The sequence below is a fragment of the Sinohyriopsis cumingii genome, chromosome 4 (assembly GCF_028554795.1).
Source record: "Sinohyriopsis cumingii isolate HCF-2022 chromosome 4, ASM2855479v2, whole genome shotgun sequence".
Classification (NCBI taxonomy): domain Eukaryota; kingdom Metazoa; phylum Mollusca; class Bivalvia; order Unionida; family Unionidae; genus Sinohyriopsis; species Sinohyriopsis cumingii.
Genome location: NC_142964.1, coordinates 45,990,498 through 46,009,871, shown reverse-complemented (window position 1 = coordinate 46,009,871; position 19,374 = coordinate 45,990,498). Strand labels below are relative to the sequence as shown.

The window sequence follows — 19,374 nt, the reverse complement described above, 5'->3', positions numbered from 1 at the left end:
AGAAGCGATTTTCGAGTCCGGGAACATTTGTCAGAACAAATGTTTAGCATGGTCTCCAGCTGATAAAGGTAGATTGTGTTCGACAAGAAAACTCACAAATAATGCTTCAGCGTTGGTAGCCTGCAGGTCTTCCGCTGACGGCTTAAAATATTCCAAAGATGAAATCTGCGAATTCTTAATTTTCCCAACTTCTACGTGTTTTTTGCAACTGACGTGCTTCCTCACATCATCTCTGCGATGGCACACTGAGTGCAAAATGCATGATGAATATCAATGTTTAATGGCAGAATGCACTGCCAATTTTTGATATATTCCAAATTAAACTTCACTTTTTGAGTAATACATTTCTTCTTCCTTGGTGGTGAAGACATTTTCAAGATCTTACATGCGATGCTGAACGGTAACTCAAATCAGTGTTGGTGACACATGCGCTGAGCATAATTTCGGTTAGGCCCCAGTTTCTCTCAAAAGCATTTGTAAAACTACTCTTATACATATAGATTAAAATAGGATAAAATGCTTGCTACTGGGCCAACTGTACTAATCTGCTGTAGATATAATAATATCGTGACCAGCAGTACCAGACCGTTTCGGCAACTGTAAATATCACGACTAGCGCTTAACAGGAAATCGTTTATTTTATTAAAGATTTAAAATAATTGAGGAATAGAGAATTCGTGAATTTTTGGCTTGCGGCGTGAATTTGTGAATTGCCGAAAAAGTCGTGAAATTCACACCAAATTCGTGAGGGTGGTAGCTATGTATAACCTTTGTCTATAGAGAATTTGGTTAGTTGGGTGTTTTACCTTCAACAATGAAAGGTGTTTTGTTGTGACCAGTTGAGTTGAAATTTTAATTTTGGAATTATTAATTCTTTTTTCTGGAAATGTCTGAGTGCTTATACAGAATTCTTGGGTAAAGACATTTATTTAAAAATTTTATTTGGAATTCAAACACTGGAATATTTTCTGTGGTTCAACAAAGAACTGTAGACACATCTGTACTATAAAGACTATAGCATACGTCATCACTTCCATTTTGGATTTTTGTTGGGACTCAATCTCAAATTCATCAGAACATTATATTACTAGGACTTCTAATTTTAAATTCTAGGATTATTATTGGATTTGATTCTTAAAACAAGGTTCTATATTTTCATTTTTACCTTATTTTTCTAGGAAAATAAATTATTTGTTAAATTTTATAAAGCTTGTTGTCTTCATTTTTTCTTTGTTACTGTTTATTACTAAACACTTAACAAAGCTAAGATCTTGATAATATATGTGAACCTGCCAACCCATACTTTTTTGCCATTTGTCTTAATGAAATGACCCTTAAAACACAGACTTAAGAAATAAAATCACAAGCGGTGGAAATATAATTGTTTGCAGTAAAATCTGGATGCTGGCTTTTCCATGTTTGATTCATATCTGGGTTTCATATTAGAATCAGTGGAATTGGCCAGGGAACCAGACTAACTTTACTGGAGTATCTCAAATGCTTCACACTGCATATTTTGTGATGCAAAATGTCTGCATGATCAAGCTGTTGCATATTTGTTTAAAAAGGCATCAAATGAGTTGCATATTAGGACAAAAGGGACAATATATCTGTTAAAAGTTTTAATAATACAGAAGAATAAAAGGGAATTTTCAGATTTCTGGGGTAAAGGTCAGGAAGCAACTATTACATTTAGAGAATACTGTGTTGATTTGAATATGTCACATGGAAAGAATGATGATTACCATCAGGCCCACATGATTTTTCTTTGTTAAGATTATATCAAGTATAGAGAAATCAAGAAGCCTTTAAGCTCTGTGGAGTCTGGAATTGCAGTTTATTAAACTGTACTGGAGGTAATTAAGGCTCAAGTAAACTTTACAAACTTTTGAGTTCAACACATAGTTTATCATTGATGTATCAGTCTTGAATCACACTTCTGGACTTTTAAATACATATTTTCCAGCTTGACAATATCAGTACATAATTACACTTTACTGAAAACTGGTCCAACTTATGGAAAAAAATTGACTGACCTACTGAGAAGGTCTTGTTAGGATTAGCAGGTCTGATTTTTACCTATATTCCAAGTTTGATCAAACTAAATGTTTGACCTCCAGAGTGGTGACACATTCTGCCAACTGTATGCAACATCCAATCATTAGTATACATGGATCTTGCTGATTACTCAACTCATCCAAGATCTTGATGAGATAAGCACACATTCCAAGTTTGATCGAAATCCGATTAAAATATGGCCACCATGTTAGTGTTGCCAGATGAACAATGCATGTCAGATGCAGGGCCATCCTGTAAGTTTACAAACTCTTATGGACATGTGAGTTTGTAATCAATATTCTACTGTATTTCTTACTCCAGGTGTGGCTTCTTAGTTAGAAGGAATGTTTGGCAGGTAAGATTTAAAATAATGTTGTTGTAGGGTTTAACGCCATTTTTCAACTCAAGATAGGCTATACATGGCAGCCAGTATAATTGGTGGAGGAAGAACCCTGGAAAACCCTGTGAAGAACCACCAACCCATGAGAAGCTACTGGCAGGCTTTCTCACGTACCAACGTTAGCCAAGCCTGAGACTCGAACTCACGCAGACAGAGGTGAGATGGCAGTGATCTGTAATGGTGTACGTTTTAGACCACTCAGGGGTCCCTATTTAAAATAATGTAAAACCTGCATAATAAACTTGAATACAAAATAAGCATATTGGGGCCATAAGGTATTTTCAAAGCATAAAAAATGAGACTGTAGATATGTACTAAAAATCCAATAATTGGGCTTTTTATTTAATTGGTTTTAATTCTGCCATTTCTTTCTTGCTTTCTTTCCTTTCTTTAGCCAATCATTAATATTATGCTGTTCAACCTGGTTGATTTGCATAATAAACTATACAAAATAGTTAATTTATGATACATTTCACTAATGATAAATGCAAATAACAAATAAATCTATAAATAAATCTGCCACTAATTTTAAAAATAAACCTATATGCCTATTACATGAACTTTACAGTACATGGCCAAGCAATTTCATGTCCTTCAGAAATCTGACACCTGCATTGCAAATCTCTCAAAAACACAATATTACTCACTGATACATATATAACATAAAAATGGAATTAGTTTATGGCTGTTCCATTAAAACATACATGGTACCCAGGGAAGACAGCTTTTTAAAAATATATGCCAGGGTACTTTGATTCACAGAGTTCACATTAAAATGATAAGACAATTCTAAATTGCATCCATGGGTGAGTACCCTACTTTAAAAGTGCCTTCCCTGAGTACCATGTATGTTTTAATGGAATAGCCCTTATCATAATTGTTAAATGGTATGAAAACATTAAAATATCCAACTACACTAATTTTCATATTAAGTCAGTTTTTATTTGAGTGAAATATTCATGCTATTTTCTTTATTTGCCAGTAACATACAATCTCACTTATAAGCTGGGCCCAAGTGTACACAACACAGACCCAGATCAGCTATTTCACAATGTGTCAGCAAATCAAGGTCTATGTTGTTTGTTCTACTGATTATTCCTAACAAACCACATTGACCCAGATTGCCCATGCAATATACAATAGTAGATCTGAATGTATACAGTCTGTTGTTGGACATTACTTCTATGTGACTAAAGATGGTAATTACATTTGCATTTCACTTTATTTTTGAATAAGTGTAGTCATAAAGTAAATACTAATTTGCAATTTTTCACATTCAACTGAGACAGCAACAGCTAAATAATATTTTAATGAGATGGCATGCACTGTATAGCACTGAATGAATCAACAATAAGAGCTACACAGCAGTTGACTGAGCAGTATCGCCATTGACCAATATTTGCATACCACTTGGTTGAATGTTGTGTAACATGTACAATCAACTGGTTGAAGGGGGCATAGCATGTACAATGAAATTGTTGAATGTGGTATAGCATGCACAGTCAAATGGTTTAAGGGGGCATAGCATATACAATCAATTAGTTGAAGGGGGCAAAGCATGTACAATTGGTTGAATGGGGTATGGCATGCACAAATCAACTGGTTGATTAAGACATAGCATATACAATCATCTGGTTGAATGGGGCATAGCATATACAATCAATTGGATGAATGGGGCATAGTATGTACTATCAAATGATTGAATGGGGCATAGCATGTACAATCAGTAGAATGGGGTATGGCATGTACAAATCAACTGGTTGATTCAGACATAGCATGTACAATCATCTGGTTGAATGGGGCATAGCATATACAATCAATTGGATGAATGGGGTATAGCATGTACTATCAATTGGTTGAATGGGGTATAGCATATACAATCAATTGCATGAATGGGGTATAGCATGTACAATCAATTGGATGAATGGGGTATAGCATGTACTATCAATTGGTTGAATGGGGTATAGCATATACAATCAATTGGTTGAATGGGGCATAGCATATACAATCAATTGGATGAATGGGGTATAGCATGTACTATCAATTGGATGAATGGGGCATAGCATGTACTATCAATTGGATGAATGGGGTATAGCATGTACTATCAATTGGTTGAATGGGGTATAGCATATACAATCAATTGGATGAATGGGGTATAGCATGTACTATCAATTGGTTGAATGGGGTATAGCATATACAATCAATTGGTTGAATGGGGCATAGCATATTCAATCAATTGGATGAATGGGGTATAGCATGTACTATCAATTGGATGAATGGAGTATAGCATGTACTATCAATTGGATGAATGGGGTATAGCATGTACTATCAATTGGATGAATGGGGTATAGCATGTACTATCAATTGGTTGAATGGGGTATAGTATATACAATCAATTGGTTGAATGGGGCATAGCATGTACAATCACCTGGTTGATTCAGGCATAGTATGTACAATCAACTGGTTGATTCATGCATTGTATATACAATCAACTGGTCAAATGGAATATGCAGCATACAATCTCAATAAGTTAGATACATCTCTGCTGAATTCAAAGTGGTAGATTTGTATTTATCCTGTGGTAATACTAACGGTAAAAGCAACATTGTCTATCAAAAATATGTTTCACATCTAAAATTACAGTGTAAAAAAACCCCAGAATTTTAACATCAAGAATAGAATTACATGCATTCTAAACTATTTTTTAAAATCTGATTCGAATACATCTTATTAAACAAGAAGGCCATGACCTGCAGGTTGAGCCCACGATCAAAGCACAACCATAAAATATATGACCTTGACCCTAAATTTGTAAGATTAAGACAGCATGCTGGAAAATTAATTGTCTTAGATTCATAAGAATAATCCAATATATGACCAAAACCTTAATGCAGCATTTTTACAACTGTGACCTTAACCCCAATATCAATGAGGTAAGTGTCCATGCACCCTATGAACTGTTTTAGCTACATAATGATTCTTCCCATGTATAAATCCGTCATGAGATTTATTAAATATAAGTAGATGAAAAATCTTGAACCAAAATCTTCATGCAAATTTGTTATGATCTGACTTTGACTCAATGGTCATATGGCAAGCAGACTTGTCAAATAACGAACTGTCTTATATTCATGATGATTAATGCAAAGCCTGATAAGAATATATGAAAGGAGTTAAAAAATATTAGCAAATGAAAGAAATGTTAACTAAAGCCTACATAGCCAATTTTCTGTGACTGGGACCTTTACCACAAGATAAAAGGGCTATCTTTTATGTAATAGAATTATTGTCGTAGCTTTATAATGACTCGTATCAAGTAAAATCAGAATCAATGAAGAAGGTTAGGAATATATGCAAATGAAAACTATATACAACTATCCATGGCATCAGAAAAGTGACTGCTATGTCTTGCTTTCACTAATGTGGGCTCAGTATCAGGCAAAACATGCTAACTAAGAAGACATGGTTTTCCATCCTATCAATCAAATTATCTCCCCTGTTAAACTGAAATAAAATTCCTACACAAACACAGGTCAGTTTTGAGCTGTTCTCAGATGCCAGAATAACTCATGTTGTTGAGTAAAAGATTATTTTGGTGTGTTTAGTTTATTTCTGTCTGTGGAGTTCTGGTATGCAATATGTGTTCTAAGTGACTCATCATACATGTCTGTTTTGTACAGGAGGTTTTGGTGTGTGTCTACTTCTTTCTGTATAATTAATGTATGCAACATGTGTACTCATTGATTGATCATACATGGCTGCTGTGTACTGCAGTTTTCTTCATGTGTATAGGAGATTGTGGTGTGTTTACTTTCAGTATAATGTATAGGATACATGTACTCAGTATTTCATCATACATGACTGCTGTATAGTTTTTTATGTGTTTACTTCTTTCTGTGTAATTTGGTCTGCAATATCTGTACTCATTGACTGAATATATATGGCTGTTGTGTACAAAATGTTTGTTTGTGTTTACTTGTGTGTAAGTTTGGTATTCAGTATGTGTACTTTTACATTACATACTGATCATACATAGCTGCTGCGTACAGAATTGTTTGGTAAGTTTACTTCTTTCTGTGCAATTTTGATATGATGTATGTATACTAAGTGAGTGATAACATACCTGCAGGAGAAAATGATATGATTTCCATATTCTAGTAAACAACAGACACCTTATAAATAAGATGAAGCTATAATTTGCAATACAAAAATATCACAGATTTTGTTTCTAAACTTTCAAGTCAAACTGTACTATTATATATAATTTGTTCATCGTGGGGACTGTCCAAGAGCAGAGGCAGATCGGGGTCGTTGGTGGACTGATTCAGCTCCCACTTTCTCTGCTGATGATGGAAGCCGCCTCTTGGTTGGTCCACGCTGGACTTGTCGGGCTCGCTGTCCAAATCCCAGACACTGGGAAGTCTCCGTGATGTAACGCTGAGCTGGTGCTACACACAACAGTACCAGCAGCTTGGCATCCCCACCTGTCAATCATATGACAAGTAGATATTAATCATATAAAATATGAAATGTCAATAAAAGATTCAATTTATGTTTACTTACATACAAACACTGGCATCTGTATTTACTGTTGTACAAATGAAAACAAAATATCTGGTAACGTACAGTCTCTACTCTGTCATACAACTATCATTGATATCAATCATTATGGATAATTTAATGAGGAATTATTGAGAACAATTTGAATGTAAGGAACATTCAATACTGTTTGTAAAAACATCTCTGCTGTGGTTATTACACCGAATTAAACCATGTTTGTCATACAAGTAAGCTAATGTACTATAAAGGCTTTATTGAACCATCTATATATATATATATATATATATATATATATATATATATATATATATATATATATATATATATATATATATATATATATATATATATATATAGACACACACACACACACACACACACACACACACACATATATATATATATATATATATATATATATATATATATATATATATATACATATACATACTGCAATCTTGTCTAGGGAACATGTCTGATAGAAACATATAAAAATTATGGAACTGACTGACAAAGAGCATGTTAACTGATTGATAATAAAGCAGACTCTCATTAATTAGCCACTCAATTACTGACAGCACTGGGTAATTGGCGGTCTCTTGAACCTTGTTTTTTTTTATATCGTTTTCATACGATATTTACATTACACCTACACACTGTACTCTTAAACATGCACGAACTGGTGTTCTTTCATTATAATTTTAATGATCGCCAAATAATCTGCCGATTTCACTAACTGGCAGAACGTTTGGTCCCAAGGGGGGCCAATTGTCTAGAGTCTACTGTACTGAGGACAATCAGTATGAAAACCTGTAATTGATAAAATTAAGTACATCCAAAATACAAAATCGTCTTTGATAACATTGAGGACATTCAATATATAATTTGTCTTTCATAACATTCATGTCATTCAGCATGCAAACGTGTTTTTGATAAAACTGAGGACATTCAATATGCAAACTTGTCGTTAATAACACTGAGGACATTCATTGATAACACTGAAGACATTCAGTATGTAAGCTTGTATTTCATAACATTCATGTCATTCAACATGCAAACGTGTTTTTGATAACACTGAGGACATTCAGTATGTAAACTTGTCACTGATAACACTGAGGACATTCAGTATGTAAACTTGTCATTGATAACACTGAAGTCATTCAGTATGTAAGCTTGTATTTCATAACATTCATGTCATTCAACATGCAAACATGTTTTTGATAACACTGAGGACATTCAGTATGTAAACTTGTCACTGATAACACTGAGGACATTCAGTATGTAAACTTGTCATTGATAACACTGAAGACATTCAGTATGTAAGGCTCTCTTTCATAACACTGATGACATTCAACATGCAAACTTGTTTTTGATAAAACTGAGGACATTCAATATGCAAACTTGTCATTAATAACACTGAGGACATTCACTGATAACATTGAAGACATTCAGTACATAAGCTTGTCTTTCATAACATTCATGTCATTCAGCATGCAAACGTGTTTTTGATAACATTGAGGACATTCAGCATGCAAACTTGCTTTTGATAACACTGAGGACATTCAATATACAAATTTGTCATTGATAACACTGAGGAAATTCAAGATGTAAACTTATCTTTGATAACACTTAGGACATTCAGTATTTAAACTTGTCTTTGATAACACTGAGGAGATTCAGCATGTAAACTTGTCTTTGGTAACACTGAGGACATTCCGTATGTAAACATGTTTTCAGTATGAAAGGAATAATATGAAGTTCTAAATATTAATGAAAGTCTCTTCCTGAAAAAAGCCAAACATGTCAACGGAATTTTAAATAATTAAATAATTTTATTTGCTAAATGTTGTCTTGTTCCTCAACCAAACAGTTCAAAAAAATCTGTCACTACTCAGTTTCACTCCTTTGTAACAGAATTTCAAAGAAAATAAGGGAATGTTTGACATAAATTTGTTTCATTATTATATGATAACTTGTACCCCATGAAAAGTTAAACTTATTGGTATCTAGTCACTTGTACCCTATGAAAAGTTAAACTTCCATTTTTTTAGTGACTTGTACCCCCATTATTACTGTTGCCTAACAATACTGCATAAACACTGTTAAAAATAATCCAATTTTAGCATGGTCTTATATATATTTTAACTAATTGCATTCACCTACAAATGCAAAAATTATGCTCATTACCAATTACAAAAATTAATTAAAACTGAATGCACTGTATTTTAAAATGAAAAATACTTTCACTTTAGCCCGATAAAATACATGAGGGAGTGAGAAGAGATATAATTATTCAGTGAAAAATCATGTAAATAATATTAGGGCATAATGTAGGTAAGTAAAAAAAAACTCTGTCACTCTCTATTGTTATGTATATATGATTTAATTTATATTTGATTTAATTTAATTGTTTGTAAGTTTTAAAATCTTTTTTTTTAAATTACATGTCAAAGTAATGTAATTTTATTTACCAGGAATTTTATATTTTCCAGAAAATTCAGTTTGACCTGACTTTTTTTCGTGGATGCCTAAAAATAGAGACACTGCTTCTACTTTTGACCTAGTTCCTAGCCTTGATTGAGAATCAAGTAAACAACTTTTTTTATTCATTTTTGGTGTGTGAATGGTGGTGGTGAAATCGAGGCTGTAATGTGGTACATGTCATTAGACTTGTAGATACCTAAATCATTCTAGAATGTGGTCACATGACCCTCATCCGGGAATCTGTTTTGCATCTCAAGTTACTGTATCACCTTTGTTTATAGAGATTTTTCTCAGTTGGGCTTTACACTGGAAAGTGTTTGTGACCAGTCTGAGTTATATTTCAATTTTTATTCAAATTATTTGGATTCTAAAGAATTAATTCTTTTTCCTGGAAATATTTGAGTGCTCATACAGAATTCTTGGACAAAGATATTTGTCTCAATTTTATTCGGAAATTCAAACACTGGAACATTATTGTTTGTGAATCAACAAAGAACTGTAGACACAACAGCACAATACTGACTACAGGATATGTCATCGCCTTCCATTTTGGATTTTTCATTGGGACTCAAACTCAAATTTCATTACTAGGACTTCTAAAATTTAATTTGTGGATTATTCTTAGATTATTTTCAGATTGTTACAGTGTTTTTCCATGGAAATAAATTATTTGTTAAATTTTTCAAAGCTTGTTGTTTTCACTCTATCTTTTGTTACTGTTTATTAGAGCCTAAACACGTAACATAAGACTATAAATAAAGCTATTATTATAATTATTATTATTATAATTATTATTATTATTTACTATAGTTTTTTTGTAATGTATAATCAGCAACCATTACTGGTAATTAAAATTGTTTTCAAAATATATTCTACGAAATTTAAAAACCTAAACATAAGACACTGAATGTGATATGCTGATGAAAAAGATGGAAATTACACCAATGAATACAAATACTGCTAAATAAATGTACCCATTAAACAATTATCTGTGACTTTGAAAAAAACAAAAAGGTATTTTCCATACTTAGAGTCACATAATGTCTCAGCAGGGTTAAGGGTACTGTTGTCTGCAGAGATATTTAGCTGCTCACTGGGCCTCTTCTTCTTGTAACAAACCTAAAGTGTACCCAAAATGAAAGAATCCCTCAAAGGGACTGGTACTGTATTGGTCAATATACACCCCCACAAAAATATATAAATTTACAGTATTGTGTACCATATCCTTCAGGTGTAGTATACATAGTTTAGAAAATTACCAATAGAGTCCTGTAGCAGGTGTGTTAGCCTGCTGTTTCTGTACGGAACATGTGACCTGTGTTCAGCAAGTGCTCCTAAAACATCGGCTAGAGCTGACAAGCTCTTGTTGATGTGAGATGCTTCTCTTAGAGCTGCCCCAGTTACACCAGACATTCCTATAAAACAACAAAGAAATAGTCATGAAACTATGCTAATTTTCTTATGGGTGCTTGCATGATCACACAGAAACATAGGAATCACTTTTATAACCATGGCAACCACACCATGATCAAGGGCTGTAACTCTAAGGGCTGTAACTCTCATCAAAGATCTCATTCAGATGAAATTTCACAACAAATTTGATTGAAAGCCAATTTAAAGGCCCATGTCTTGAAAGAACAAACCAGTTTTGTTCTTTTGCTGCCCAAGTTTCACAACATATGTCAGGAACAGATTTATGTACCATCAATACTCACTTGGAAGACAAGTCCAACTGCAAACTGCACACACACAGATTAGCCATCATATAATACGTTGATTGATCTGGGTCAATGCAGTTTGTAAGGAGTAATTAGTAGAACAAACAAAACAGACCTTGATCTGCAGGTGCATTATGCTATGGCAGATCAGGATCGATGTTGTTTGCAGTTGGGTTTGACTTATAAGTTAGCAACGATGGTACTCTCTATTACTGTGATCCCTCACTATAAAGTAACTCAGTATATAACAGTCCCTTGTGTAGCATGGATCTCATTTGTGGAATGAATATAGTTTTGATACTGAAACTATTTCAATATAAGGTCATATCCATTATAATACGGTACATCTTTTTGTGGCTCCCCATATGAGAGACCAATGTATTATACTGAAAGACACAAACTTACCGACACATTCACTGCCTGCCAGATCCACCAACTGCAGCTTGGTTCTGATGACTGCAGGACTTGAGCCGGGACCTGGACTTTCACGAGAATTTGTAGACTGGTCCACTAGTGAACTTAAACTTGGAGAACTCATCGTGACAGAAATAGACTGTGGTCTAGCTTTCCTGTCTCTACCACCAACTGATCCTGTGAACCATTACAAAGACCAACCATTACAAAGACCAAACAATCAAGACTTTTTATGCAAAACTGGCAGTTAATCTGAAGAGCAATATTTCAATGACAAATTTGTTAGATTTAGAGAAAAACAGATTTTTAAAGAAAAAATGAATATTAGATATTAGATCAACCTAACCTGCAAACTATAATATTTTATAACCAGTACAGTTTAGATTAACAAAATCTGTATTTGTGGAAATGAAATTCGCAAATTAGAAAAAGGACTAAATTACTGTGAATTTATTTAGTGCTGTTCCATTGAAATACACATGCAAACAAGGAAGGTACTTTCAATGTGGAGTAAGTTACATCCATTTGCAATTTAGATTTTGTATCATTTTCATATTAACTCTTCTAGTAATCAGAGTACCTTGGCATACATTATGAGTCCCTAAAAGAAGTACAAAGATGCAAGAATGACCTTTGACTTGACCTTAAGATGATTTGCATTTCATTTTCAAAACTCTTCCACAAAAGTGAAGATACAATGGTTGAAAGATATGCACCATTTTCATTCAGAACCAGTCAAACATTACAAGAAGTGTTTTACTGAAAACTCCATGCTACTGCCACTATTCATGGAAAACTGATAAAAAGATGCTGAAGATGGCCACTGTTGGAGGTCAGATGAGCATCATTTTCATTATAATGACCTACATACTGCTATCTATTTTAGAGAAAACCCATTGTCAATATGACAGGCCATACAAGAAAGGGAGGCAAATAAAGATTTTCAAGATGGCTAACAACGCAGACAGTTTGGTGAATGGATCAGCATCACTTCAATACAGGAACAACCAGGTTTTGCAAGAAAGAAGTTTTAACAGCCATCCATTCTGAAGAATCAACTTTTATAAGAGTTGATAAATTCGTTGATGTCACAATGGCATCAATTTTATTTCTTACATACTACATACAGTGAGAAGTGTTTTAGTGAAAACTACATGTCATGTTGACCTATTAAGCATCAAGCATTTAAAGATGACTAGTGGTAAGAAGATTTTTTTAAGATGATCACCATGGTCATCATGCTGGAGGTCAGCACCATTTTTATTTAGATGCAACTAGATATTATAAGAAGATTTTTGGTGAAAATCTATGCCTGTATGGTCATCCATTCTGAAAAAGGAACTATAACAAGAGTTTCAGGATGGCTACCATGGCAGCTATAATGGGGATCTATGACAAGTATCCATTCCGGAGAAGCAGCTATAAATTTGTTTTTAAAGATGGCCACCACAGTAGCCATATGAGATATAAGATCAGCATCTTTTACATTTGTACCAATCATAAGAAGTCTCAGTGACAACCTCAGTAACTACAGCCATCCAATTAGAAGTAGCCATAACAAGAATTTCAAGTTACCACCAAGCCAGCCATATAGTGAATCAGACAGGCATCAATAATACCAACAAGACACAATAAAAAGTCTTCTGTTTCGAACATGTAGAGAAAAAAACATTTGGCAGTCATCCTAGAGGTCTCATCAGCACCATTTTCTGGGGGAAACCAATGCAGATACAACAGTCCATTCAGAAGGATTATTAACAACATGGTTTTTAAATGTGAAAATAGAACCATTTTTCATCAGGACAAGCTAGATACAACATGAAGTCTTTCAGTTAAAACCCCATGTTAATACATGATGGCATCAGTAATGTCCAAAGATAGTCTGATATGTATCATTTTATGTCAGAATTAACTTGACATCATATCGCATCTTTTTAGTAAAAACACAATATAGATACAATTTTAAATGCAACATAATGGAACATATCTCAAATAGATATAAGTTTCAGCTAATGCCCTATTCCTGTCTCTGAAAATGAAGTTTACACTAACATAACAAATGAATAGATATCGTTATTTATGTGGAACATATAATAACCAATATGATGTTTAGTTCTCTCACTTGCTATCTTCGTATATATATATATATATATATATATCACTATTACTTATGTACATATTAGTAGCATGGCATAAGATTCATTAGTATCATTTACATTTGCCGATATATGTATATTCATATGCACATAAGCCAAACAAACGTTAATATATGGTACAGTAATACCTACTGCGAAACTTAAAGACAAACAAAATCTTCAAAATGTTAATTTTTCATGCATTTTTAGACGAGTTTATGCATATTTAAAAAATGGTTTCTCCAGTTAAATTTACTCTATCCTAGATGTTATGAGTGATATTTTAGAATTAACCAACCAGCCCCTAACTGGAGAAGTATATTGTCGGCATATTCATGTCAATTAAAAATTTCAAATTTTGTGATAAAAAAAACAGGAAAAAGACCATAAAAATAAGACATGAACGAAAAAGACACAGTAAAACTGCCAATCATCCTGTGTCAAACCTGGAGGAATTATCAAGAGCATGCTGCATAGGCCCCATATGCTCATTCTGTTGTTTTTATTCTCCTAGGAACATATCCTCCTAAATAATGAAAAAGGGATTTTGATGTATAGTTTAGGTAATCATCAAGGAAAAATGAACATATTATTAAGAGTGAGCGAAGGGAAGTAACTATTACTTTTTTGCATTGGGTATATAAATTTGACCTGCTAAAACATATCTTCAGTATACATTTAGTCTGATGGGGAACACTGAGGAAGCAAATATCACATAGATTACAATTAAATAATGCATAAGAAACTTTTACAAACAATGTATTGTATTTTTTTGGGAATGGATGATTAACAACATTGTCCATATGACTTCATTTTCATAGTGGGAATAATAAGAATACGAGTGTCATAAGAGCAGCGTAAGTATCTTGCTGGTGTGTACACATGGGTGAGGTCGGATAGGTATGTTGGCCTGGAGCCTGTCAGTGAAATGTAGCACAGAGAACAAATTTGTGTTTGATTCTGGATCGAATAGATAGCCAGTGTAGGGTACAGACCAGGGGGGAGGTGTGATCCGATCGTGGTACTCTTATGGATGATCTGAGTAGCTGTGATTTCAAATTTTTGAAGTTTCTGGAGTAGATATTGAGACAAACCAGACCGAATCGACTTTCAATAGTCTAGTCTTGAAAGTACTAATGAACACACAAGTGTTTTAGTGGCATCAACTGAAAGATAATTGCAAATGGAGCTGACGTGTCTCAGCGCAAGATGTGCAGCCTTGCATGTTCATGAAATGTTGGTGCAATGAGAGAGTACTGTCCAGAGTAACCCCTAGGTTTCTACTGACTGTGTGAATTTAATGTTGGTGTTGCTGACATTTATTGTTTGAGGCAAAGGATGTGAATGAGAAAGTCTTTGTGTTGTAATCAGAATGGCTTCAGTTTTTTCATCATTCATTTGCAGCTTGTTACATGTCATCCATGATTTCACATCGGAAATGCACCTCTCTACACCTTGGATGGTAGAATCAACTTCAGTTTGGTGGCTAGATTTGTATATTTGGGTGTCATCAGTGTAAAGTTGGTGAGACAATGGATGATGAAATATAACACATGAGAGCAGCTGAGTGTATAGAATGAAGAGAACAGGTCCAAGAACAGACCACTGTGGAACACCACAACATAGATCAACTGGGCTGGAATGTATTCCATTTGCAGACACAATTTGTGTCCTGCTGACGAAGCAGGACTTGAACCACAGTAAGGCTGTATCATGAATGCCAAATACATGCTGGAGATGGTGAAGTAATATATCAAGGTCTATAGTGTCAAATGTTGCAGACAAATCAAGGAGGGTGAGGACTGTAATCTTTCTGCTATCCAAAGCAGAGAGAAGGCCATTAACTACTTTCAGAAGAGTAGTTTCAGTACTGTGGCATGGGCAATACGCAGAATGTAGATTGCTAAAAAGACTTTGAATTTATATGAGATACAAGCTATATAGAACAACTTTTTCTAAGATTTTTGACATAAATGGGCGATTAGAAACTGGGCGGTAGTTCTTTAAATTGTTATGGTTGAGTGTTGTTTTCTTCAGCAGAGGCTTTACAATGGCAGTTTTGAAAAATGATGGGAATTCCCCAGATGAGAAAGAGGTATTAATAACATCAGTTAGTGAAAGCAATATTGGATCTAAGCATTCAAGCAGCAGTGATGTTGGAACTGGATCAAGTTCACATGACTTTAGTGTACTCTTCATCATGACTGTACATACTAAATCCATAGAGACAGGTTCAAATGCTGCTATATATATTTGTACGAGGGAAACAAATAATTATTACAAAAATAATTATCAATGTTGAATTTAAAATGAACAGTATGTGACTCTGTGAAAGGATAAACATTTATATTAAACTGAACAGTATGTAAATCATGTAAAAGGCAAGTCATTGTGGCTTTTATTTAAAATGTGGACATCTAATGAAACACCATTTTTTCTTATTAAATTCAAAATTTTATCCTAAAACATTTTGGAGAAAAATTATAATGCTTATTATTAAATCAGCATGCAAGTCAAAAAAAAAAGTTTTTGAAAATTGTTTCTGTCACAATATCAACTGTTGAAAGTGTAAATGAGTCTGAAGCTGAGACATGAAAATGTACAGCACATTATTTTTTCAACTATCATATATACTTACTTAGAATTCATATAAACTTACTTAGAATTCATATATACTTACTTAAAATTCAACTATCATTTATAATGACTTAGAATTCAACTATCATATATACTTATTTAAAATTCAACTATCATATATACTTACTTAGAATTCATATATACTTATTTAAAATTCATATATACTTACTTTGAATTCAACTATCATTTATACTTGCTTAGAATTCAGCTATCATACATACTTACTTAGAATTCAACTATCATATATACTTAGAATTCAATTATCATACATACATACTTAGAATTCAAGTCCAAATGCAAATCTGCTACTACATAATGTGCAATCTGGATCTATACAGTTTGTTAGGAGCATTCAGAAAAGCAAACGACTTAGATTCTGCTCTCTTGGTGCATAATGCAATGGTAGATCAGGTTCTATGTTGTTTGCAGCTGGACTCTGATTATAAGCAAATATATGTTATACCTTAATGATGAATATGAATTCTGTATATTATACTTCAATGATGAGTGTGAGTGTTGTATATTACACTTCAATGATGAGTATGAGTGGTGTATATTATACTTCAATGATGAGTGTGAGTGTTGTATATTACACTTCAATGATGAGTGTGAGTGTTTTATATTATACTTCAATGATGAGTGTGAGTGTTGTATATAATACTTCAATGATGAGTGTGAGTGTTGTATATAATACTTCAATGATGAGTGTGAGTGTTGTATATTACACTTCAATGATGAGTATGAGTGTTGTATATTATACTTGAATGATGAGTGTGAGTGTTGTATATTATACTTGAATGATGAGTGTGAGTGTTGTATATTATACTTGAATGATGAGTGTGAGTGTTGTATATTATACTTCAATGATGAGTATGGGTGTTGTATATCATACTTCAATGATGAGTATGGGTGTTGTATATTATACTTGAATGATGAGTGTGAGTGTTGTATATCATACTTCAATGATGAGTGTGAGTGTTGTATATTATACTTCAATGATGAGTATGAGCACTGTATCTAATACTTTAGTGATGAGTAGGTGTGTTGTATATTATACTTTAGTGATGAGTATGGGTGTTGTATATTAATCTTTAATACCGAGTAGGAGTGTTGTATATTATAATTTAATGATGAATATGAGTGTTGTATATAATACTTTAATGATGATCAGGTGTGATGTATATAATACTTCAATGATAAGTGAGTGTTGTATATTATACTTCAGTTATGAGTGATTGTATATTATACTTCAGTGATGAGAATGAGTGTTGTATATTATACTTCAATGATAAGTGTGAGTGTTATACATAATACTTCAATGATGAGTGTTATATATAATACTTCAATGAAGAGTATGAATGTTGTATATGATACTTTAATAATGAGTAGGTGTGTTGTATATTATAATTTAATGATGTGTGTGAGTGTTGTATATTATACTTCAATGATGAGTATGAGTGTTGTATACTGTTGTATATTATACTTCAATGATGAGTATGAGTGGTGTATATTATACTTTAATAATGAGTAGGTGTGTTGTATATTACACTTCAATGATGTGTGTGAGTGTTGTATATTATACTTCAATGTTGAGTATGAGTGTTGTATATAATACTTTAATGATGAGTAGGAGTGTTGTATACTGTTGTATATTATACTTCAATGATGAGTAGGAGTGTTGTACATTATACTTTAGTGAAGAGTATGAATGTTGTATATGATACTTTAATGATGAGTATGAATGTTGTATATTATAATTTAATGATGAGTATGGGTGTTGTATATAATACTTTAATAGTGAGTAGGAGTGTTGTATATTATACATGGTAAACAACATGATTGCAGTGAATGTGCTGTAGTTGGTATCCTTAATATGCATATTAGTGCATCCCAATTTAGGAATATGTACAACATGCACAGAATGCAATGCAGGTATGATATATAAAATTATCAAAAATCTGACATTAAATACAAACCCAATAAAAATAAATATGAAGTCCTTATTATATAATCCACTTTCTATCATATAACAGACACTTAAATTTATATTTATCTCAAAGGTCTAAAACACACATTATCATTTTGATGCAAGCTAAGAATGTATCATCCAGAAATGTTAGGAAATTTTGATTTGGAACTTATGTAAAATATCTGCAGTTTAATGTAATAAGAAACAAATTCCTTTTTATATCAGAAACCAGTTTTAAAAATACTGAATTACTATTTCTCCAAAAAGGGTGTGGTCAAAGCATATGAAAGTGAATTATTCCAGAATTTCATTTAACACATGGTAATCTTATTTTAAAATCATTTTCTGTTTTTAATCTAAAATTGGAAAATTATTACTAAAGCAGATGAGCACATTCAATAACATCCACTGTTTCAATCACAACATTAAATAGCAACTATTATGAAAAGTTACAAATTATCATGCTGAAGTAAACTAAGAAGGAAAAATATACTGTATATGATCAAAGAACATACCGTTCATAATTTGTCAAATGCACTTAATGCTATTAAGACAATTTGTCAATGCAGACCAATTTTATTAATGTATACATACGTGGAAACTTTATTTGTCTTGCTTTCTTTGCTGATGAGAAATATAATAATTCTACGATAAAGTTAATTATAAATCCCTGTTTGTACCCCCCTACCAATTTAAATAATGGAAACCTTTAATGTGATCAAAAGTGCAAGAAACTTAGTTGATTCATTCATTGATTTACAATATCTAAACTGACTGTGAGTAGAGTGTCCCTAACACCATCTTCTTCTGCACGTTTCACGCTTAATGTAATTTTTCAATATAATAGATGGGCATGCTCGAGATCAACTTCCAGTTCCTGGACACATCCATATCCAGCAAAGGGGTGTGCACATGATTATAGATGTACATACATTATGTCATCCGCTTCCAATATTTACAATGTCGAATCAAGCAAAGGAAAAGAATGACAACAACAAA

At 33.0% G+C, this 19,374-nt stretch overlaps 1 protein-coding gene across 3 annotated transcripts in view; it reads right to left on the bottom strand.

Annotated features, from left to right (window-relative positions):
- Positions 1–1,818: 1,818 nt before the first annotated feature.
- The window catches only part of LOC149801087 (kinesin-like protein KIF25), a 49,090-nt gene continuing 31,534 nt past the window's right edge, over positions 1,819–19,374 (bottom strand). For 2 of the 3 annotated variants that reach the window (XM_089955122.1, XM_089955124.1), the window contains 3 exons: positions 11,626–11,811; positions 10,762–10,917; positions 1,819–6,942 (listed from right to left, as the gene is read on the bottom strand). In XM_089955122.1, coding sequence (XP_089811248.1) covers positions 6,728–6,942; positions 10,762–10,917; positions 11,626–11,811 — 557 coding nt within the window. In that variant the 3' untranslated portion in view covers positions 1,819–6,727. Of the gene's footprint in view, positions 6,943–10,761; positions 10,918–11,625; positions 11,812–18,969; positions 19,000–19,374 lie in introns of all 3 variants that reach the window. The other variant, XM_089955123.1, reaches the window with a different exon arrangement.